The sequence below is a fragment of the Staurois parvus genome, unplaced genomic scaffold, assembly GCF_062004578.1.
Source record: "Staurois parvus isolate SC_StPar_1 unplaced genomic scaffold, SC_StPar_1.0 ptg000390l, whole genome shotgun sequence".
NCBI lineage: Eukaryota > Metazoa > Chordata > Amphibia > Anura > Ranidae > Staurois > Staurois parvus.
This window is the reverse complement of record NW_028318186.1, coordinates 8,625,214-8,650,839: the sequence shown is the minus strand read 5'-3', so window position 1 is coordinate 8,650,839 and position 25,626 is coordinate 8,625,214. Positions and strand designations below refer to the sequence as shown.

The following is a 25,626-nucleotide window of genomic DNA, read 5'->3' as shown; positions in this document are numbered from 1 at the left end:
ACCCTGCAACGTTGCTCAGGGATCCCTCCTGCACTTACCTTGTCCTTCGCTCCCGCGATGTCCCCCCTGCAGCGTCACTGGCCATCTCCTCTGGCCGATGCCGGCGTCCGTCTTCTGGGTTCCGTTCCCTGCGAGCGTCGGTATGTATGGGACGGGGAACGGAACCGGCGGGAAATTAAAAAATTTTAAAAAGTGACATTCACTAAATACACTAAATAGTATAAGATTACTGTATCAAACCATTTCACATACATTTTGTCCCGAGTGCTTTGCCCTGTCCCCTGTCTGCATTTTTACTGTTCTTTCTGTCTGGAAACTGAGAAAAGTCCATTGCGTCCAAAAAGCGTCCCTTTAGGTCAAAAGCGGTTTTAGACCAGCTAGAGAACAGCGATAGTAAATCAGAACCACTTGCAGAATTGAGTGATAATGATTTGTGGGGAAATTCCTCATCAGACACTGAAAACGATTTTGCGACTTTGCTCAGTGATGTGCAAACTTGGCGCTCTATTTCAAATTTCAGTATTTTTAGTTTGATTACATTATTGAATTAAATGTATTATTATTATTATATTATTATTTTTTATGATTATTTATTAAATTATAATTTATGATTTCGTGTTTCAAATTTTATCATACCCGGGATGTTTACTAGACTCTTGTTTGGACAGATTTCAGTGAGTTATTCCTAAAAATTACAGGCCTAAAATAAAAAACGACATTTTTCCATGCAAAAAAATTTACCGCTTTGAGCACAGAAATACTGACATAATCAGACCACTAGGGGGGTTAAACCTCATTTTCCACATAGTTGCCCAATTAAACAGTGCTAGTGCTACACAGTGACTGTGCTTTACTGCTCCTCTCGATTTTTTTTACTGCTTCTATTGCATCTTTTCAATGGAAGTCTATGTGTCAGGTTTGACTGTTTAAAACAATAGCTCCTCTGCATGGCTGATCTTTTATTTCAGCAACTGTTATCCAGGAAGCCCATGTGATTGCAGCTAAGAGCACTTAGCCAGCAGATTGAAACTTTAAAAATGTGTATATACTGTATAGTACACTAATGTAAAGCAGGGCAATTGTAAAAATGACACCAAATATGACTGCAAAATCTACAATTCTATACTTTCCCTACAAAGAGACCTTGTCACCTTATTTTTATTATTATTATTATTATTATACAGGATTTATATAGCGTCAACAGCTTACACAGTGCTTTACAACATAAGGGCTGACAGTAAAATTACAATACAAATGAATACAGGAGGATTAAGAGGGCCCTGCTCATTAGAGCTTACAATCAAAGACATTCAGGGCAAAGTGACAGGGTCTCTTTAAAGCCCTCCCTCATACTCACCTGCCCCTTCTTCCTCCTTTGCCATGGTTGAACAATGCCCAGTGATTTCAGGTTATGAGGGAGCATGTGACCTTCTTCCATGATGCGAGGCTCAGCCTAGCCGCCAATGACTGAGGAGGGAACATTATCTCCAGTGTGTAAGCTTTGACACCATCCAAAATAGAGCTTACACATGGGAGTTTTGCTGCAGCAACAGATGGAGAAGCAGAGGGAGATCTCTACAGATGTCAATTAGTGGGTCAGGAGTGTTTAGCGACACTGTCACTTTGTCATAAATGGAGTGCTGGCGGAGTGCGGGACCCACTGATGGTGGAAAATGGGCTTGGTGACAATTCTTACCAGCAGATTGCTACCAGCTGGGGTATCTTTAGGGGTTCCATGAACAGCCAAAATAGTTTGTAAAGTATGAGAGTGCTATTGGATTGTATCAAATCCAGCAGAAATTATTAGCGGTCAGAGGAGATATCCAATGCATTTTGAGGGTGCACAACCCATTTTATTTGTTGCTCCTGTCCCTCAAGAACAAAGAAGTGCATGTAGGACTTTGTTCTGTCTTTGTAGCTGTTGTTTCTGAGATAACTTAGTCATTGCTATACATCAGTTTACTTGACTGTAAAGCAAACCATACAGACATAGATTTCTTTCGTTGAGCTGACCAAAAGAGATCTAGCAGATTCATCCATCCATGCTGAACAAATGGATGAATCTCTCAGGCCAGCAAATGCAGTCTGACCGCCAGCTGGATGCTGTCGCTGTTTGACAAACAATATTCCACCTCCTTTAACAAAACTGGATTGATTCAGCATGAATCAAGTGAAATGCAAGCCATGTATGGCAGCTTTAACTTTATGAAGAATCTAGCAGTCTGACAGCAGGGTCTGAGAACAAGGAACGTGCACAGGTGCACATTGTGAATTCTCTGCTGCCATATGAATTAAAGTGTTACTATTATTATTATTATACAGTATTTATAAAGCGCCAATAGTTCGCTCAGCGCTGTACATTACAAAGGGGGACAGAACATGTGACAGAACAATACCAATACAATGCAAAACATGAGGAGATCGAGGGCCCTGCTCTTTCGAGCTTACAATCTAGGAGTTAGGAGTTACTAAACCCACAACAGTAAAATCAGTCTGTATATTCAGTAAAGCATGCTTGTTTTACTCACTGTGGAACCTAAGGGGTTAATCCTCTGCACTGTGTAAAAAGGCTGTTTGATCCCGACTTCTCTGATCTTTTCCTTCTTCCACAGTCCCCAATCCATATGCTGATATTACAGAGCCCTAGGAGGCACTCTGCACATGCTCAGTTTGGTGTGTATTGCTAGAGGTTTGGTTTTTTTTTCGGGGGGGGGGGTAGGAGGGTGTATATAATCAGCACAGGGCTAATCAGCACTGTACAAAACACAGCCACTGCCCCAGTCTAAAACTGGCCTTCACAGCAAGGAGCCAGTTATAGGGGCCAATCGACACTGTCCAGAGGGTCAGGGGTCATGCAGCCTCATAGGATAGTCAGAAGAGAATATAAACTCCTCCTATAAGCTTTAACCAGTGCTCAACTGAACACTGATAAAAGTCATGAGACTGCTCAAACTGCTGATGAGAAAAGGTTTTTAGCAGTTTATATTTACTAAAACATTTGCATTTTCATGTTGTGTGTAATGTGGAAGACTGGATATAGTGAATGCAGGGTCTGGGGTTTAGTAACACTGTAAGGTTCTCATGGCACTAAGTATTCTGCATCAGAACAAAAAAAAGGCACATTGTATTCACAAAGTGGATAACTAACTCAAAAGTCTGGAGAAATAGTGGCAAAGTGCAACATACAACGGAGAGGTAAACATTCTGATCTTTATAAATAGGCCCTTATGGTACACAGGTAGTATAGTAAAGCTTTGTTTAGAGTAACGATTGAGGGATGTTAAAAATGTGCGTCCATGGCAAAAATTACCCAGCAAGTCACAATCAGAGGGAGGAAACTTGCCAAACCCAACACATTTACGTGAATGGGGAAGCCCTGCAAATGTCCTACTATATGCAACTAAGTGCAGTGCAAGCGTTTGGAGCAAATTTGCTCAGCAAAAATGGGGTTAAAACATGCAGTGACGCACCTGTCAATAACCTCTGAAAAGTGATCCAAACTTGAATCCCTTTGCATAGGAGCAGTGACTTTAAATGCCTGTCTAAACCTAGCCCAACTTATCAATCAGTGTTATTACACTAACTCTTCAAAGAACCCACTTAATGCAGACATATCAGTAATTAAGTAGACATTATTTTTTAATTATAATCAGTAGAAGTTCTGGGGCACAGTAAGTTATGTTTAGTAAATCACCTCCATCACCGAAAGGGGGCATTTAAAGATTTATTTATTTATTTTATTTATTTCAGGTACTTATATAGCGCCATCAATTTACGCAGCGCTTTACATATATATTACATTCACATCAGTCCCTAACCCTCAAGATCTTTCATTCTAATCAACAAAACATCTGTCTGTAAATACGGGTGCCCCATCAATGGTCAGGTTTCTCATTAGGAAAGAGAGACTGGATTGTCTATACTGGGACCCACTATGGCCTTTCTACCATATAAAGGCAACATACAGATGTGCAAAGTACCAGAATCCTTCTCTTCTCTACGGAAAAAGGAGAACAATCACCAATCATCTGCAGCTTCCAGTACAATATAACACATTACGGAGTACTAATTCTAATACTAGGACTGTTAACACACTCAGCTTGCCTAAAGCCATACAGGAATGTGCGGCATTACCTGCATTTATCAGGCCAACTATGGCCACTCTGGGATCTATGGCCACTCTATGGCCTCTATCACTTTTTTTTTATCTTTTTTTTATATTATTTATTTAGCAGCATGCAACAGTTACAATGAAATAAAATAGTCATACAAAGTAACATTTGAAGCATCAATATGTTGGATGAGAATTCTGGGAGAGGAGCTTGGTAAATGGCGGAAGTCAGATGTGAGTCATTCAACTGGGGTCAAAGCATACAATTTTTTATATATTATGAAAAGGAAAGAAGAGGAGGAAGAGGAAGAAGCCTCTCTCACTTTAAGTAAAAATAATCTGGCCGTACACTAACAATTTTCAGTCAATTTCTGCCACTTCTAAAATTGTAAATACCATCAAAAGAAATAGCAAAACTAAACAACCTACCACCCAGTGCTGGGACAAGGTCATCCGGTGCCCAGGGAGAAGATGCCAAACGGTGTTCTCCCTCAAAATGTATAAGCATTATGTGTCAGCAAAAATCCCCTCCCTCCCCTTCAAAAAAATGTTAGCACTAATCTTCACACTTATCCCCGAAGCATAAATTCCCTTTGCAAGCCAAAATCCCCCCCCCCCAACTAAAAATTGCGCCTCTTTCAGTACAAATCCCCCCTCCCACCTCAAATCTTCTCTCTCCCCAAATCCCCCCAACTAGCACAATCTTCTAACCCTCAAATTTACCGTCTGAGCATAAATCCCCCCTCCAAATTTCCCCTCCTAGCACAAATCCCCCAATAATCCCTACTAGCACCCCCCAGATCCCCCCTCCTATACAAATCCCCCCTCCCTCCAATTCACCCCTTCCACCAAAATCCCCCATAATCCCACCGTGCCCAGGGCAACCGCCCCTCCTGTCCACCCCCCCACTACCACCCATGGGCTCAATCAACCACCAGAATGAAGTTGATCATGAAGTCAGAACTGGGTAATGAATCAGCTTCAATACAATTTACTGAAAGATTGAATTGACATGGAATAAACAAAAATTTTGTTGAAAGCGATTGGAGAAATTTTAATCAGAACGGCTCGTGGTTAATGAAAACCACTATTTTATGTCTTCGATAAAACTGGAAGTGGATGTTTGGCTGGTCTACTAAATTGCTATATGTATGGTCAGCTTTAGAGTTGCCACTAATATTTCCATAGTCTTTTCCACAGGCAACCACAACATTAAATCGGTGATGAAAATTCAGACTGATATGGTAGGAAGCCTCATACATGGTGTGCAAAGTGCCCTGAAACCTAGATAGGAATCAGCAGAGCAACGACTTCTCCTACTCCATCTTATCTTCACCTTTACACTCAAATCTCACCTCGAGAAACAAACCAAAATTTTAATGTATCAAGAGAACATATCATACAATAATGCTGAATAAGCTGGTAGTGACCTTAAAGCCGGGTTCAGGGCTAACACTATATCTCTACCATCTGGGTTGGTTTCTTTCTTAAAAAGAAGAAAAAAAAACTATTAACAGGTGCAAAAAGAGTTCAAGATTTATGTTCACATAAAATATGGTCAGAATCTGTTACTGTGTTACATTCAAAATGTCAACCATTTAACAGCTACTTTACATTTTATTTTATAGGGAATAATAGTCGCTGAACTAATACAGCGAAAGGTTACGTTACGTTGATGATAGTTTTTTTTAGTCTATACACAAAGCTAATATTATTCATAAACTCCTTATTATATATATATATATATATTTATTTATTTAGTTATTTATTTTACATGATGAAATAGGGTAAGAATATGTTTCCTTTTTTGTTTTTACATTGTTTAACGTGGCATGCGTTTGAGATCTGCACTAGCGCAAACAACTCAATTATAAGTTTACAGCACCAGTTATTAAGTATGATTTACATAAGCTTTTTTTACAAAAGTTTCTAGTACGTTTGATATTTTTTTTTAAATGTTTTTTACAAACATGTTAAAGCTAACATGTTATTACTATTTTCTATACTTTTTTTACTAATAAAAACAGCCTTAACTAATATGTAATGTAATTAAAATTAAAACAGTGTTCACAATATAAGGATAAGAGGTAGCAATGCTTCCACAGGTTTCACCAATACGTCTTTCTCATCTATAAATCTTTTTGTTTCACATATCAATAGTCTGATTACTGTATATATGAATATAAAGTATTTTTTTATTAATATACACAAAGCTCCATTTCTTTATTTGTTGTTCTATAATAGCCCTATTAATAAAGTGTAAAAAACATCATGCAAACAAACACTACAATAAAATAGAAAGTAAATCATAAATAAAAACAGCCTGTCAACTTTAAAATATAATAAACATAATTTAAATCCAAAGGAATTTCAGCATCATAATTTCACATTTTGCTGCAGTTAACTTAAAAAAAAATACCAGTCAGTTAAATTATTAGGAAATAAGCCATGGCATCCTTAAAAAAGGTAGATTGTATGCCCCTTGAGGGTTAGGGACTGATGTGAATGTAATATATATGTAAAGCGCTGCGTAAATTGACAGCGCTATATAAGTACCTGAAATAAAAATAATAAATAAATAAACTAAAGTATTGGATTACTAAAGGTGTCATCTTTACTACAGCCTAGATAAGAAGGCATTTTAGGTTGTTGTTTTTTTGCTTCCTGAACCTGATTGAGCATTTGAAGTAAATAATATTCTTTAGCAGGTAAGCTTATTATTTATCTAACTATTTATTTTGTTATTTATCTATTTCAGGTACTTATGTAGCGCCATCAATTTTTGCAGCGCTTTTACATATATATTGCACATGCACATCAGTTCCTGTCCTCAAGGAGCTTACAATCTAAGGTCCCTAACTCACATTCATACATATACATACTAGGGCAAATTTAGACATTATTTTGAACTATACATTTTATACTGAGTTTCTCAAACTCTGTTACAAATAATATGTGTGTTTATTATGTTGTACAGTGAGACTTTCTATAGACGTTTTGGCACTCAACAAATAAGACACCACATGCAAATCGAACTGAAGCAGGTACTTTTCAAAAAATGTATAGAGTTTCTACTTGGTCTACTATATCATGCGAGTTTCTGAATAAAAAAGTTTCTAAGTGCCTGTTACACATATAATATGTATCAATAGTGTTCTACTGGGCTTTGATTAACTTTTATTAATGTAGCTGCTTGTAAAACGTGTCTACTCTTTTTAAGGATGCTCAGAAAAATGCCTCTTTCCTATCCAGAGGACATCAAATTGAGCACACTAGTGTGCATACAGCTACATAAATCAATGGAAAAAAATACCAAATTTAAATCTAAATCTATAAAGCAAAGAAATAATTACATCTGATGATGAAATTTAAGGAAAAGCATAAATAATTCTATATTGTTATCAATAAAATTATTAAGTGTTTATAATAATTAATTTAAATTCAGTCAAATATCTACAGTCTTAAAAAAGGTGTGAATTATTTTGATCATGGTTTTGGTCAGGAAAGAAATGTAAAAATGACTACAAAGTCTACATTTAAAAAAAAAGAAGAAAAACTCTGTATTGTAGCTGTTTATACAATAAACATTTACACTGTTGAGCACGTTCAAAGCTTGTGACACAGCCCCTACTCCTTAAAAGACACTGCGTCTGCGTAGAAAAGATCCTTATTTTATAGGCGCGGAATGGCAGTGCTACAGTAGCCAGGCCTTAATAAAATATCCTCATTCAGCCACTGCCCACAAGCACCTCCTCAACTGACTATTTATTGAAAGACATGTGCTTGTTAAAAAAAAAAACAAAAAAAAAAACCAGCAGATCTTACATTAGACTGACTTTGCAGCTCTTTGGAACGTAGATGTGCTAAATATATACAGCAACCTTCCAAATTTGACTACCTTAAACTATGCAATAGGTATTAAATCGCCACATTTGTTTCAAATATATATTTTATAAATAAGCAAAATATTATTATTATAGTTATTATGTAAAATCAAATAATGCCTAGCATAATTATTAAAACTCATTAATAATAATTTATTATTTTCTTGAAATGTCAATATATTCTATATATTTTATATTCTATAGTCTTTAATTATTGCAACATGATATTTCCAGGGTGTGGAGATTTAGAAATTATATTTTTACTGAAAAACTCCCATTAAACAGCAGAATAGACGAAATAACACAGACACAGATAGTCTTTGCTAACTCTGAGGTTAGTGTACTGTCCTGTCTTTACAATGTCCACATTATTTTAAGGGGTAGTGTTTTATCAATGCTGGGATGCAATTTATATAACGGCAGGATTAATCAAGCATTGAATTGCAAATGCAGAAATTTGCTATGTAAAAAAATGTATTTTTCTGTTTCAAAATATATTCAACCTTTTTGAATTTAAGCTACAGGCTTACATGGGCATTCACATTTTCTGAACACTTATTTGACAATCGGGTGCTATTTTATTCTTTAGCTGCCTTGCAAATATAAGTACAACTTACCCCACATAGTACCAGCTATTGCTGAGCAAAATATAGCCAAATAAAAACTGGCGAAGAAGTGCAAAATGCTAAAGAAACGATAGCAAAGTGTAACAGACCAGTCTTTTTTTTAAATAACACAGCAAGTGATGGAATTCGTGGTGTGAACATGGACCACGGACTGGGACAGGAGCCTGAAACCTTTTAGCCATATAAAATGTACTTTATTTAGTTGCAGAAATAGATTGTTTTATACATATGCCCCGGGAGGGAGAAAAAAAAATCTGCTTCATTGCTGAGTTGATGCAGAACCCCCTCTGGGGATATTGACTGTAAATTAAAATACTTGGCTCCAAGCTTGCAGCAGGAAGACATAGTCAACCACGATTAACTATTCAGATGCCAAGGCACTGCCAAAGAAAATATTTTATTTATTTAATTTTTTTTTAGAATATATCAGGAATATTAGGAGAACAGTACTTGCATATACAGTATCTGCTGATATAAGTGTGAATTCCAGAACTGCCATTTCTGCTAGGAAGTTTAAAAAAAAAACCCAAAGGCAGCCCCCCCAAAAAACAGCTGATTTACTAGTTAATAAATGCATATTATGATAAAAAAAAGATATATGCAATACAATAAAATAAATAAATACATATGAACTAAATAAACATTAAACACTATTAAAATAAAATAATAAATTACAATAAAAAATCAATACATACATTACAGTATAAAATACTTAAAATAAAAAACTTAAATAAATAAATATAAAATAATAATAATAAAAAAACGAAGAAGAACATAAAAAATCAGTACACAAAACAATAAAAAATAATTAAAATAGAAATAAATAAATGCAAAATATTAAAAAACATTTTACAAAATAAAAAATGCAATAAAAAAATAATAAATTTGTCTAGCCTCCCAATGAAATGCCAAGGGACATGGTAAACAGACCATTGCATTTCCAGGGATACTGGTGCTGTGTGGCTGGATCTAAGGCTACTCATTGGTATGTCACAATGCTCATAATATTTATGGGTTTCATAAGGGTGATTTTTTTTTTTTATCCCAGATAATAAAGCAAAACCTACAGGTAAAACAAATACCCCAATATACTGTGTTCCATTAATGAAAAAACAGACATGCTGAATAATTGGTCGCACTGACTAAATATAACAAATAGGTAATTCCAAAGATCCTTTTTTTCTGCACAATCAGGCTATGGTAAGTCATTTTTTTTTTTTACTAAAGGAAATTAATTAGTTTCATATTACGCCATTTCTTGAGAATCTCCTGTCTATGGCTATTATTGATCAATGTTTTCACCCAAGATTTAGATGTGTTAGCGAATTCTTTTGTGTAAAACATTAATAAAGACCCATACGTTTAACAAACAAAATATTGTATTAGAGGAGAGCTGGACAAACCAGCTATTACATGTGTATAGAAGTGCATAGTAAAGTATCCATTCTCTTCATATACTTTAATAACGGTTGTTTCATACCCTCCATATCCCATGAACTGATTCTGTTACTTGACCCCAACCTGCAGCTCTATTGGATCTGCACTGTACAGGCAGTTGGCTGGTACTGAGTACAAGGGACAATTACACAAGTTTTGTACCTGTGGGCTTGGTCCAGACTTTCACTTCTCATGCACGCTGGACGTTATAAAAAAGCCAGTAGCATTAGCTGTAGAATGCTGCAATAAAAACGTCAGGGTTTTTTGCATTTTTTTTAGCTTTTTGCATTAGCTTTTTTCAGTGTTTTTTTTGTGTTTTTCAGGATATGCATGTTTTTACTCTAACAAAATCTTCAGGCTCAAAAACGCTCAGCGTTTTTCAGCTTTTATCAGCGTTAGAACATTTTTACAGCTAAAAATCTCCTCCAGAAACCCACTAGTTCTGCAGGGTTTTTTTCTCTAGCCAGAAATGTACCTATTTATTTATTTATTTCAGGTACTTATTTAGCGCCATCAATTTACGCAGCGTTTTACATATATATTGTACATTCACATCAGTCCCTAACCCTCAAGGCGCATACAATCTAAGGTCCCTAACTTACATTCATACACACACATACTAGGGACAATTTAGACAGGAGCCAATTCACCTCCTGCCAAAAAACGCTGATTAAAGCCTCTGTGTGCATGGACACATAGAATAATGGCTGTAGAAAAAAACGCCAAAAGCTAAAAACAGCCGCTGTGAAAACATCCAGTGTGCATGAGGACTTAAGGACAGCCAGTCTCAGTGCAATTGGAAACTCGGGCACTGCCTGAGGGCCCGGGGTCAGTAGGGGGCCCCATGAGATGCCCCTGGTACCTTTTTCATAGGCTTTTTTGAGTTTGGGCAAGGACACAGGGGCTCCATGATCCCCTATTGCCCGGGGGCCCCATGAGTTGTCAGTCCGCCCCTGCTCTGAACTGAGTCTTTGTCTAGAACACAACACTTAACTAAACAATTGACTACATTTGGCTAGTAACATCATATCATCCAGCCTGTCAAATTCTACATTAATGCAACAATAAATCACAGCCTAATCAGGACACAAAACACTATTGAAAAATCCTACATTTGCTCTCTGCAAAATACTTGAAATGTTAATAAAAAAGCACCAAAACTGCTGATTTTCCACCGCTGTGTACTGGGCAATGCTAGTACACATGTTAAAAAGAAAAAGAAAAAAAATGCCTGCATGTGACCTTTGCTTTAGTACAATCTGACTATTGAGGTTTTGGGGTGAAAGAATTTAAGGAGCGCTCTGCATTCAAATAGATTGACTTGGTATGTAAGAACTCCGCATTTTATTTTTAGGGTTACCACAGTGGCCGACAGGGGCAGTCCCAGCTTTTAAAAGTCTGTCCCTGAATGTTTTTTATGGTTATTTGTCACTGCTTCTCAACTAACCAACAATACCATAAAATTCCATTAGTTCGACGTGTGTTGTTAAACCCCCTATCATCTGTTAAAGTGAATTTGGCTTTTTACTGGAGAGCAGCATTGAAAGTATAAAAATGGATCTATATTCTCCCCTACATTACAGAACTGGGGATGCACTGACTTTGCCCTTTAGAAAGTATTTCAATTGTTGGCAACCATTTGTTGGCAATCAATTCTGGATGCCTACACAGTCAGTCACATGCATTTTTTTTTGGTGGGGGGGGGGGGTACCTTTGTCAAGATTTAGTTAATTATTTATGTTACTTCTATAGCGCAGTCAGTTTTCGCAGCGCTTTACACATATATTGTACATTCACATCAGTCCCTAACCCTCAAGGGGCGTCAAGATGTTTTCAAGCAAATGTTCTTAATAACTGGTATGTGTATGGCGAGGGTTGATGTATGTCAGTCAGGGGGACACATCTGCTACTTTTATGAAACTTCAAATGACAAATAATAGTTTTTACAACTAAATCTGACACACAAAAAGAAATACTCACTCTTATAGAAATGTACATCATTTTGCAGGATAGTAGCAATAGTCTACAAGCCTCTGGGAAAGGGGGGGGGGTCTAATTCAAGATTTATGCCCTTCTTGGCATGTAACCATTGCTACGTTTATGCCAATGGGGACTTGTGACAGTCTAGTGGGGCACATCTGATACTAAAACATTCCAAATGTTACAAAATTGTACATTATTCTGCAGAGCAGTAGATGTCATCTACAAGCCTCTGAGAATGGGGGGGGGGGGGGGGTCTAATTCAAGATTTATGTAGATTGCCCTTCTTGGCACGTAACCATTGCTACGTTTATGCCAATGGGGACTTGTGACAGTCTAGTGGGGCACATCTGATACTAATATATAACAGATAAAAGTTTTTTTAGAACCAAAAACATTCCAAATGTTACAAAATTGTACATTATTCTGCAGAGCAGTAGATGTCATCTACAAGCCTCTGAGAATGGGGGGGGGGGCACTAAATCAAGATTTATGTAGATTTCCCTTCTTGGCATGTAACCATTGCTACGTTTATGGCAATGGGGACTTGTGACAGTCTAGGGGGGCACATCTGATACTGATATATAACAGATACGTTTTTTAGAACCAAAAACATTCCAAATATTACAAAATTGTGCAGGGCAGTAGATTTCATCTACAACCCTCTGGGTGTGGGGGGGCACTAAATCAAGATTTATGTAGATTTCCCTTCTTGGCATGTAACCATTGCTACATTTATGACAATGGGGACTTGGGGCAATGGGGAATTACAAAATTGTACATAATTGTGCAGGGTAGTAGATGTCATCTACAAGCCTCTGGGTGTAGAGGGGGGGAGGCACTAAATCAAGATTTATGCAGATCACCCTTCCTGGCATTTGAATGGGCACATGATATGGCATAACCTATATGCTAGTTGTTTTTTGTTTGTTTGTATTTGTTTGTTTGTTTTTTTGTTGTTTTCAATACCAGGAATCCTGGGAAACTTAATGCCCAAATAACTTCTCCCAGGGCCTCTGACATTTATATACACAATTATAAAATTCTAATTAAGTTGAATGCATTAATTTATTACAGGTACTTATATAGCGCCGACAATTTACGCAGCACTTTACAAATATATATATTGTACATTCACATCAGTCCCTAACCCTCAAGGGGTGTACAATCTAAGGTCCCTAACTTACATTCATACATACACATACTAAGGACAATTTAGAAAGGAGCCAATTAAACTACCAGCATGTCTTTGGAGTGTGGGAGGAAACTGGAATTCAATTAATTTGCCAGCACTTAAATTATAGACCTCATGCTCATTTTAAAAATCCCAAAAAGCATTATCAATGAGTAACGGAAATATGGGGTTTTATAGAGGTATAGATGATAGACATGAATAATCAGGGAGGATCTAACACTGATGACATTGATCAATGGGCCATTCTCGGCAGATTGAATGGCGTCACTTGCACTAAGCTAAAGGCTGCTCCTTATCTCCTGCTTTTTCATCTAGAGTTACTTTGGACAGGTTGAGGGGACCCTCTTTCTTTTTTAAATAAAGTTTTTGAAAGATATAAATCTTACACAAAACCCAATCCAGGCATTTTTTTTGTAATCTAAACCTTACAAAGGGCCTTCTTAATAATATGTATGTATATTTAGAGGGTGCTGACCTGACATGTACATTTACGGTATGCAAGGGGTATCCAACCTAGACAAAGGTAGATATCGTTCCAGGGACATTGACTAGCCTTGCATGTGCTATGTCAGCAATTACTCAGGACCTGATGAACCTGGAGTCCAAGTCTTCTAGTATAATTCCTCATGTATACTCTGCTGTTATAGATAATAACTGAAAAAGGCCAAATTCTAAATTACACCATCCCGTTTCATGGCATTAAAGGGGACATTTCCCATCATTCATTAGCCCGGATCAGGATGCACCATCAGTACCCCGGTCATCAACTAAGTCTCTTTTAATTCTCTATTGTCTGCTTATTCCTTGTTGTAAAAACCTGAAACATTTGTTAATACAAAAATAGTAATTTCCAGGGACAAAATGCCAGGACAAGCCTGATGTTTGCTCAGATGAGTATCAGTGTTGTAGAGAACTATGGCATATCCAGGGACAAAATGCCAGGACAAGCCTGATGTGGTCATGCTGGGATGCTGGGAATCAGGTACAGTACAGCTTTATAACAGTACACCTGTGCAGACGTAAGACATTTCCAGGGACAGAACCAACAGGATGAGCCTGATGTGACCATCCTGGAGCCCCAGAAATCAGGGACAACTGTATAAAGGTAAAGCCGAGCATCATTAGGATATTTCCAGCATCATTAGGATATTTCCAGGGACAAAATACCAGGAAAAGCCAGATGTGACCAAACTGGGCTTCTGGAAATCAGGGATAACTTATATAGGGATGATTGAGCACAATAGGACAAGCCTGATGCGACCATCCCAGAATCCCAGAAATCTGGGACAATTATATAAAGGTGAAACTGAGCAGAATTCTGACATTTCCAGGGACACTATTCCAATAAAAGCCTGATGTAGCCATCCTGGGGTGCTAAAAATCAGGGAAAGGTGTGCATTTTATACAGGTACAGCTAAGGGACAAAAATGCCAGGACAAGCCAGATGTGGCCCCCCTGGGGTGCTGGAAATCAGGAACAGGTTTATTATGGTACATCTGAGCAGAATGATAACATTTCCAGGGACAACTGATTTTAAGGGACTGGTCTGTAACCCTACAAATCTTTAATTATAGGATAGTAGCCTTTTATATAAAGATTACAAGTGATCATTCCCAGGGATACCATACCTGCACCCCCCACTTTAGAAGATCAGACACATACGTGCCCCTTTCCCCCCTGGAAGATCAGACTCAAAAGTACCCCTCCACTCCCTGGAAGATCAGACTCATAAGTACTCTTCTACACCTTGGAAGATGAGACACAGAAGTACCCCTCTAACCCCAGAATATCAGACACATCAGTATCAATATCAGTACCTTTCACCCCTGGAAGATCACATACATAAGTACCTCCTGGGTAGGTCAGACACATAACTGCCCCTCTCCTGGAAAATCAGACACATAAATTCCCCTCTTCCCAGCTAGAAGATCAGACATCCATCTCTCCACCTTCCTGAACAATCAAACACATAAATACCCCTCTTTCCCCCTGTAAGATCAGACACATAGGTACCCAATTTCCCCTGGAAGATCAGACACATCAGTACTCCTCTATTCCCCCAGGAAGATCAGACACATAACTACCCCTCTTCACCCCTTGAAGATCAGACACATAAGTGTCCCTCTGCCCCCTTCCTGGAACTACCCCTCTTCACCCTTTGAAGATCAAACACATAAGTACCCCTCTGCCCCTTGGAAGATCAGACTCATAGGTGTCCAATTTGCTCTGGACAATCAGACACAAAAGTGTCCAATTTCCCTTGGAAGATCTGACACATCAGTACCTCTCTATTCCTCCTGGAAGATCAGACACATAAGTGTCCTTCTGCCCCCCTCCTGGAAGATCAAACTCTTAAGTACCCCTCTTTCCCCCTGGAATTTCAGACACATACGTCTCCAATTTGCCCTGGAAGATCAGGCACATCAGTACCACTCTCTTCCCCCAGGAAGATCAGACACATCAGTACCCCTCTCTTCCCCCAGGAAGATCAGACACATCAGTACCCCTCTATTACCCCAGGAAGATATGACACATAAGTGTCCCTTTGCCCCCTTTCTAGGAGATCAGATACTTAAATACCCCTCTTTCTCCCTGGAAGATCAGACACATAAGTAGCCAATATGTACCCCTCCCCTCTGGAAGTTCAGACACATATGTACTCTCCCTGCCCCCTGGAAGATCAGACACATAATTACCTCTCCTGCTTTCTGGAGTGTCAGACACATATGTACCCCTCCTGCCACCCCCCCCCCCCCCAGATCAGTCAGACACACATGTACTCCTCCTGCCCCCTGCAACAAGAACAGACACATATGTACCCTCCCCTTCCCCCTGGAAGGTCAGACACATATGTACCCTTCCTGCCCCCTGGAAGATGACACATAAGTACCCTTTCTGCCACCCCTGCAAGATCAGACACATATGTACCCCTCCTCCCCCCTGTAAGATCAGACACATATATACCCCCCTGGAAGATCAGACACATATATACCCCCCTGGAAGATCAGACACATATATACCCCCCTGGAAGATCAGACACATATGTGACCCCCCCCCCCGGAAGATCAGGCACATATATACCCCCTGGAAGATCAGACATATATGTACCCCCCTTGGAAGATCAGACACATATGTACTATGTACCCCCCTGGAAGATCAGAGACATCCGTACCCCCCTCCTGACCCCCCCACCGAAAGATCAGACACGTGTACCCACCTTGAATGCCACGGGCAGGGTCTTGTTGCAGCGCCAGTGGGAGGGCAGCACTGAGCAGAGGAAGTTGGGGCTGTCGGTCCTGACCAGCTCGGCCGGGTGGTCGGCGATGATCTCCACCATGGTCCGGTTGTCGTGTGCCCGTAGCCTTGGCACCGGCAGAGCCGCTTCTTGCTGCTGGTTCTGGGGCTGCTGCGGGCCGGGCACCGGGCTGACGTCGCTCATCTTGCCGGGCTGCAGGCTGCTGGAGGGCGGGCTGAACCTCCGGCTGGTGCTCGGATCTAGGGGAATATGCATCACAACAGCCAGCGGTTATTGGCAGGGCTTAGGCGGGCGGAGGAGAGTACAAGGGATCGCACAGCACATGGGGGGTGCCCGCCCGGGGCTGCTGCTGCTGCTGCGGAGCTCGGTGGATGGGGCGCAGGTTCCGCGGGGCGCTTCTCGGGTGGCACAGAACGGACACGGCTTCCAGTTTACAAGGTCGGTCTGTGCGGGGGGGCTGCGGCTTCTGTCACAGGCTGCCGGGGAGGAAAGCTGCTGCCGGGGCGCAGAGAGGGATCAGTGGGATTCCGATGATCTTCACAGGCTGTCAGTGAGTGATCCCTGATTACTGGTGTCCGATCCCCTGTCCTCATCCACTGACATCCCCTCCCCTACGGAACCCCCTTCCTCTGCCGACTGACACCACTGCTTCCTCCTCAGGAGATCAGACTGCCACTGGCACTACAGACAATGGACGGTGCAGGGAGAGGTCCTCATACACAGCTATCCCTGGTCGATGGAATCCTGTCCTCTCTAGAAGATCCCGACTAGCAGACTAAAGTCACAAAACTCACAGCCCTTCCTATAACTGGAGGAACTAGACTGCAATCACTGTGGATGGACCATCTACACAACTTTTCCCAACCTTCTACAGCCTTCAATGGGAGGTTACGATAATATTGTCTGTTCTGATGCTCTACAAGAATAGGACCCAACTGTCTACAGCCTTCTATGAGTGGTTGTGATAATATTGTTTGTTCTGATTGTCCCCAATGTCCTACAAGAAGTACTAGACCCAACAGTCTACAGCCTTCTATGGGATGTTATAATAAGGTGAGTTCTAATTGTCCCCAATGTCCTCCAAGAAGTGCAGGACCCAACTATCTACAGCCTTCCTTGTGTGGTTATGATAATATTGTGAGTCCTGATTGTCCCCAATGTTCTACAAGAAGTGCTAGACCCAACTGTCTACAATTTTCTATGGAAAGTTATTGAGAAGGAGAACAGGACCCAACTGTTTACATCCTTCTATAGGATGTTATAATACGGTAAGTTCTAATTGTCCTCTATGTTCTACAAGAAGAACAGGACCCAACTGTCTGCAGCCTTCTAATGGGAGGTTATTATAGTCTTGTGAGTTCTAAATGTCCCCAAATGTCCTATAAGAAGTACTAGACCCAACTGTCCACAACCTTTTGTGGGACGGTGTAATATTAAGAGTTCTAATTGTCCCCAGTGTTCTACAAGAAGAACGGGACACAACTATGTACACCCTTCTATGGGTGGTTATGATAATATTGTGAGTCCTGATTGTCCCCAATGTTCTACAAGAAGTGCTAGACCCAACTGTCTACAGCCTTCTATGGAAAGTTTTAATATTGAGAGTTCTAACTATCCCCAATGTTCTCCAAGCTTTCTATGGGATGTTATAATAGTGCGAGTTCTGATTGTCCCGAATGTTCTACAAGAACAGGACCCAACTGTCTACAACCTTCTATAGATGGTTATGATAATGTTGTGATTGCTAATTGTCCACAATGTCTTTGACAAGTACTAGACCCAACTGTTGATAGCCTTCTATGAGACGTTACAATAATGTGAGTTCTAAAGGTCCCCAATGTTCTACAAGAAGTGAGTACTATGCCCAATTGTCTACAGCCCTCTATAGGAAGTTATATCATAAAGTTGTAAGTTCTATCCAACTGTCTGCAGCTTTCTATGGGACGTTATAATAATGTGAATTCTAACTCAACCCAACATTCTATAGAAATGTATCATAAATTCTGTACAACTGTCTACAAAGTTTTGTGGGAAGTTATACTGTAAGTTCTCCTTAACTGCCTGCAGCCCTTCTAAGGGAAGATATGTGAGTTCTACTTGTCTAAAGGGTTCTATTGAAAGTAATAATTTGAATTCTACCTAATTGTCTGCAGGGTTGTATGGAAAGATAAAATGGGTTCTATCTGCGTGCAGAGTTCTATGGAAAGATAAAATAATATGTGTTCTATGTGTCTGCAGCCTTCTATGGAAGGATATAATGTGAGTTCTACCTGTCTGTATTGGTCTATTGAAGGTAATAGTAATATGATTAGTATCTGATTGTCTGCAGGGCTCTAAATGAAGTTATAATAATGTAATTGTAACTGCCTGCAGTCTTCTATGGGAAGTGTTCTGCCTGATCTGTTAATTGAGTTCCCTTCTAATGCCACAAACCAGAATTAATAAAAGTCCTCAGCCTCCCTACAAATGATAGATCTTCCTCTCCTTCAATAAGATGAAGTTCCACTAATACAATGACATACCCAGCTGTCTAGGATCCCCTCTTCTAGTGGCACTACAGCAGTCTCTATAAAAGTCCAGCACAAGTTCATTCATCAACAGGCAGAAGTCATCGGAGAGTGTCCCGTCTTCTCCTCCGTGATCACCGCCGGCTTCCCATTCATCCAGCCCCGGGGTAGTCGCTTCCTCTCACTCACTCCAACAATGACAACTTTAAAAAAAAAAAAAAAAAAAGCCACAGATATCGGCAGCTTGGAGCCTTCAGTGCCCCCCACTAAAAAAATCTTCTGTGCAAAAATAGATGGGGGTCAAAACTTTTCTTCGTTTTTTTTTTTTTTAATCTGTCAAACTTTTCTCCATCAGGGGAGCTTGAAAAAAAAAAAGGCTGCGGTCGGTGGACGAGAAGCCGCCGTTTTGTCCTGAATTGAGTCTTTTTTTTCTGCAGTAGGCTGGATTTGCAATGATTAGGGGTTTGTGGTTTATATAGTAGAGAGTCCTCCTTAGGCAGCGTAGGAGAGACAGCAACACGTGGTATCCTGACACAGGATCAAAGTCATTAGCATGTCCCCAGCCAGCTGCTGCACTACACCCCATCCACAGAGGCCAGCAGCAGCAGAAGCAGCAGGCTGACATTCACCATCACAGGAGAGAGCTAAGGAGCAAAGAAGAAGTTTAGAGCTTTTCTGGATGCAGTAGCAGCAGCCCCCTGCCTGCACAGCCAGCTTGTTTGTGTCTTATGTTAGAAAAGGGCAGATCTTATTAAGAGCATTTTCTGTACCCAATAGTAATAGTGCAGGACGCCTCCCACTGCAGATAAGGGCCTATGAAAAGCCTTGCTGGCTGATTTGGGGAGCTCTACAGTGCCATGTCCTGTTCCACCTTTCTGCCTGGCTCTGGAGGGAGAGAAATGCTGCTGCTGCTGGGTTAAAGAGCCTGCCTTGCCTGCCTGTGTTCTCATGAGTTAACCCTAACCGGCCTCGCTCACTGTCTCTGCTCGCCTGATGGGATTACTCACAGATGTGTGCGGATGTGTGATCACACTGCTAGTCACATTGCTGACTCCGCTCACTTGGAAGAGATCACAAGTTCTGATTCCCAAGGGGCTACCAGGCAGTACCGGAATAACAAGAGGGCAAAAGGGGCAATAGCCCCAAGTCCCCTCTACTCAAAAATATAAATCAGAAGTAAAGCTTTACTCTGGTATAGTATATCAGTTTTACGTGAATGTTGGTGGTTCAAGCGAACTTTCGCCTTAAAGCCAAATTGTGGGAATTACACAAAAAACTCCCTGATGCCTCGTTCACATATCGCGTTGCCACTTGCGATTTTTAGTACAAGATTTTCAGGCAGTTCTGTGTATCACACATAGGGCAGCCCATTCACTTCAATGGGCGTTTAACGTCCAAAAAAAGCTCCTGCTCCTTTTTGGGTGACAAGATTAGTGCGATTTTTAGACACACGTTTTCCCGTGATTGCAGTGCGATTCTGTTGTGCTATAATCGTGGCAAAATTACATCATGCTTGGGGTCCATTAAGAATAATGACACCCTAACGTGCATCATGCGTTTTGCCGCAATTTGGAATCGTAGTATTTCTGCCTGCGAATCAAAATTGTGTATTGTTAACAGAGTTTTACAGTGGGGCCTCTCTGCATGTAAGGGTTAAATACTTGTTAAAGCCCAACTCTGGGAACAACAAAAATCTATCTAGCAGTGGAGTTCCTCCGAACTACAAGGGTTAAATGCTTGTTGAAGCCCAACTCAGGGAAGTAACAAAAACTACCTTAGCAGTGGGGTCCCTCCGAACTACAAGGGTAAATGCTTTTTAAAACCCAACTCCAGAAATTACCAAAAAACTACCCTAGCAGTGGGGCCCCTCTGCACTTCAAGGGTTAAATGCTTGTTAAAACCCAACTCCGGAAATTACCAAAAAAAACCACCCTAGCAGTGAGGTCAATCCTAACTACAAGGGTAAATGCTTGCTGAAGCCCAACTTAGGGAAGTAACAAAAATCTACCCTAGTAGTGGGGTTCCTCCGAACTACAAGGGTTACATGCTTGTTGAAGCCCAACTCAGGGAAGTAACAAAAACTACCCTAGCAGTGGGGCCCCCTCTGCACTTCAAGGGTTAAATGCTTGTTAAAACCCAACTCTGGAAATTACCAAAAAACTACCCTAGCATTGGGGCCCCTTCTGCACTTCAAGGGTTAAATGCTTGTTAAAACCCAACTCTGAAAATTACCAAAAAACTACCCTAGCATTGGGGCCCCTTCTGCACTTCAAGGGTTAAATGCTTGTTAAAACCCAACTCTGGAAATTACTAAAAAAAGGACCCTAGTAGTGGGGCCGCTCTGCACTTCAAGGGTCAAATGCTTGTTAAAAAATAACTCCGGAAATTACCAAAAAAACTACTCTAGTACTGGGGCCTTCTGCACTGCAAGAGTTAAATGTCTTTTAATGCCCAAGTCCAAGAATTACAAAAAACTACCCTTGTAGTGGAGCCCCTCTGCACTTAAGGGTTAAATGCTTGTTAAAGCAGAACTCCGGAACTGATCAAAATGTAACTTGCAGTAGGGCCCCTCTGCACTGAAAGGGCTAAAATCTTGTTAAAGCCCAGCTCCAGAAATCACAAAAATCTACCATTGTAGTGGGGCCCCCCTTAAATGCTTGTTAAATCCCGAGTCCGGGAATTACAAAAAAACTACCCTTGTAGTGCCCCCACCCTTCCACAGTGCAAATATTGAAAGCTTGTTAAGTCTAGGGGTATAGGAATACGATGTAATACTTACCTTATTCCTCAGTCTGACAGGCTCCCTTCTTCTATGCAATCTGCTCTCCCGAAGATCACACAATGACGTCATCAAGTACACTAGAGCCATCTGCCCACAACCCAGTGCCTGAGGGTGCCCGAGCGAGGAGTAAGGTAAGTATTACACTTCACTCTTCATCCTCTAGAATCAATGAGCATTTAACCTTTGCAGTGCGGGGAAGGGGGATCACTACAAGGGTCGTTTTTTTGTATTACCTGGAGTTGGGCTTTAACTTTAGGGGGTAAATAGGAATAAGGTGTGGAACTTACCTTTTCCTCGCTCCAGCTGCTCACATCATCTGTGCAGCTGGTCCTCCAAAGCCTCTTCTCTGAGATGCTCTGGCCTACAGCTGGGCACTGACATCTTCATGTATAGTGCAGCGTGCATAGTCCTGCATTGTTCATGAGGACAGTGAAGGACCATCACAGTCCAAAGGATCAGGGAGAAGGGGAGAGTGCCAAAGCCTGCCAGACTGAGGTATAAAGTGAGTATTACACCTTTTTCCTCCAAGTATTAGGAGTATGTATCACAGTTTATTCCTCTATCCTCTACTCTAGACTTAAAGTGGAACTTCACCCAAGACGGGAAATTCCACTTGTTTGCATCCCCCCTCCTCTTTAATTATTGGCACTTTTTGAGGGGGTGGGGGGAGAAGGTACCTGCTTCTGACGGTTACCTGCTCCAACTTCCGGTCGGATCACTCGTGCGATCTGAGTTTAAGTTCACCCCCCCTTCCCCCGCAGCCTTTTGGGAAACATCACAGGTCCCAGAAGACTGCGGGACCATTCACAAAGCGCATGGAGGGTCGAACATGCGCAGTCGAACTGGCTATGATGCCTCAAGGCTTCACTGCTGGTTGCCCTTACTTAAAATGCTGGCACCTGGACTTAAAGCAATTGAAGAATCGGCTCGGGTGAGGACAGTGCTGGATCCCTAAACAGGTAAGTGTCCTTAGATTAAAAGTCATCAGCTACTTTATTTGTAGCTGCTGACTTTTAATTTTTTTGGGGAGACTGGAGCTTCTCTTTAAGGAGCAGTTAACCTTTAAAGTGCAAGGAGAAAGCAGCCCTTTTTCTGTAATTCCCAGATTAGTTGGTTTAGGAGAAAAGTGGTCTACTATTGACACTTCATGTAGAGGTCGGTCTAGGCAATACTATTGGGTTAGGCCAATTTTTATAATCTGTTTTATATATTTATGTGGAGAGTGGATGTAGATCTATAGGATGTACTCATTTAACCTTTCTAAATATGTATACCTAGTCAGTTCCACTGATACACAACACGCTGACTTTGACGTGTAAGCTTGGTGATGATGATGATGGTGGACAAGCTGCCTGGCACTGCAGTTTAAAGGGGCATCCACATCTAAACAAATACTTTTCTGTGACATCTAATGGCAGAGCTGATTAAGTCTTAAACATAATCTGTTTAAAGTCCTGCTCTAGGCAGGGAAAAAACTACATGTAAACTGAGCTGCCCCCACCCACTGCAAGAGTTAAATACGTGTTAAATACAGAGGGATTGAAGAGTAAGGTGTAAAACATTGCTCCTCATTCCAGCAAGCTCCTTCCACCTGTGCAACCAGTTCCCTGAAGCCTCTTCTCTAAGGCTCTCCGTCAGGGGTCGCACGCTGATGTCATCAAGTACAATGCAGGCTCAATAGCCCTGCACTGTATGTGAAGATGGCGAGGACCTGGCCACAACCTGGAGTGTCAGAGAGAAGAGGAGAGCGCCGTAGCCTGCTGAAGAGAAAGTACCACTGTTTATATCTCCACCCTAAAACATAATGAGCTTATAACCTCTTTAGGCTCCGTTTCCACTAGTGCGACATGTCATGCGACTTTGTACACATAAAGTCACATGACAAATCACAGCCCGTTGATTTCAGTGGCACCCGTTCAAATTTACACGACAAGTCATAGCGACGTTAAAAAGGTTGTTGTACTATTTGATGCGCCTTTCTTGCAACTTGAGCACTAGAGGGTGTAAAGTCACATGAAAGTCGCTCTCCAAAGTTGCACTCTAAATTGCTCAACTTTTGAATTGCACTAGCGGGAGGCAAGGGGAGGGTGTCACCACATGGGTAGATTTTTTAAGAATCCCAGAGTTCAGCATTAAATGGAAATCTAATACATGCAGTAAGACTCATGAATTTTACTGCATGAAAATGCATTTCAAGTAGAAATTCCATTCTTTTATACATGGCTGGTTCACATCTATGTGTGTTCTTAAAGGGGAACTATAGGAGTCAATTTACACCTATAAGTATGTATTGCTGTGTATGGTGCAACATGTGCGCTTAGGTGTAAATGGGTCTTAAAAAGACATTGGGGTTGATTTACTAAAACCGGAGAGTGCAGAATCTGGTGCAGGGGTGCATGGTAACCAAGCAGCTTCAAACCTCAGCTTGTTCAATTAAGCTTTGACACTAACACCTGGAAGCTGATTCCTATGCAGAGCTGCACCAGATTTTGCACGCTTTAAGTAAATATACCCCATTGTTACAATGCAAAGTGACAGAGCCCATGATTCACTAAAGAGGTTGCGACTATTTACACAATACATTAAATAATCAATCACGTGAATATCAAATTTTATCTGCACATGACTGGGTGCCCAGTGTGAACAGGAATTTGCTATTCACATGATTGGATAATAGAAATTAATATTCAAAGAATTTATTGTGTGAATATTCTCAACTTCTTTAGTGAATCAGCCTTCCTGTGTCTGTGCACCCCTTCCCCCTACACCAGGGGTGGGCAACTGTGGCCCTCCAGCTGTTGGTGAACTACAAGTCCCATCATGCCTCTGCCTTTGGGAGTCATGCTTGTAACTGTCAGTTTTGCAATGCCTCATGGGACTTGTAGTTCTACAACAGCTGGAGGGCCATAGTTGCCCTCCCCTGCCCTACACCTACCTTGTCAGCGCCCCCTTGCTGCTCCTTCCTCCATTGCGGCCAGAATTAAAATCCCTAGTGCTCATTGAACACTAGGGGGAGCAGTGACACCACGCCGTCATGGCCCCATATACAGCTCCAATTTCTATTAATCGGCTAAAATTTGGCCCTACAAGCACCGCTAAGCTCAGCAAACAAAATTGACTGGGCTAGGTAGACAATTATCAGCATGAACATTGAAGTCATTCTATCAGAGGCAGTTGCTGTTCAGCAGCACCATTGCATTCAGGCAGCTGCAGGATCCACATCTGTCTGAATACAATAGCCATCAGTGGAGTCCCCTCCATCCACGCTGTGTAGCATGGATGGGGAAGCAACTGGTTTTCATTTGTTCATCCCACTATAAGATTACAGGTGATCTTCACAATTTTCAAACCCCTCTATTTGACATGATTGATCCCTAGGGCTGTTGAGTAATTTTCCTCTAGGACCTTTTTCACACAGGCAGCTGGGGAGGGGGCAGTAAAAACAGCCATGGTTTTACTCCCTGGCCAACCACTGGAATTCTACAATTACAGTCTGACAGGGCTGTACACATGCCGTGGCAGTTTTAACTGGGGCTGCAGAGTTTGACAGGTGGCACTGTCTGTCAAACTCACCCATTGAGATCAATAGGAGCCGCACCGCAGCTGTGAGCTGAATGCTTAGCTTGCAGTTGTGGTGTGGTCCTGCAGTGCAAAATTGCCGTATGGCAATTAAAAAAATAAAAAAACAGGTGTCATCCATGCTTCCTGAACGGCTACCAGCCACTGCTGTACCACTCCCTGAAAAGTGATCCACAGCTGATTACTTTTCAGAGGGCAATAAGCATTAACCGACTATCTGAAAGAGCCTTTAAGGAAACCTTTATTGAGTGACATATAGAGGCTGACAA

The 25,626-nt window shown here is 41.0% G+C and overlaps 1 protein-coding gene across 2 annotated transcripts in view; it reads right to left on the bottom strand.

Moving 5' to 3' along the window:
• Positions 1 to 25,626, bottom strand: part of RUNX2 (RUNX family transcription factor 2) — a 292,530-nt gene that overhangs the window by 106,768 nt on the left and 160,136 nt on the right. For both annotated transcript variants that reach the window (XM_089686062.1, XM_089686063.1), the window contains exon 3: positions 16,451 to 16,728. In XM_089686062.1, coding sequence (XP_089542188.1) covers positions 16,451 to 16,728 — 278 coding nt within the window. The remainder of the gene's footprint in view (positions 1 to 16,450; positions 16,729 to 25,626) is intronic.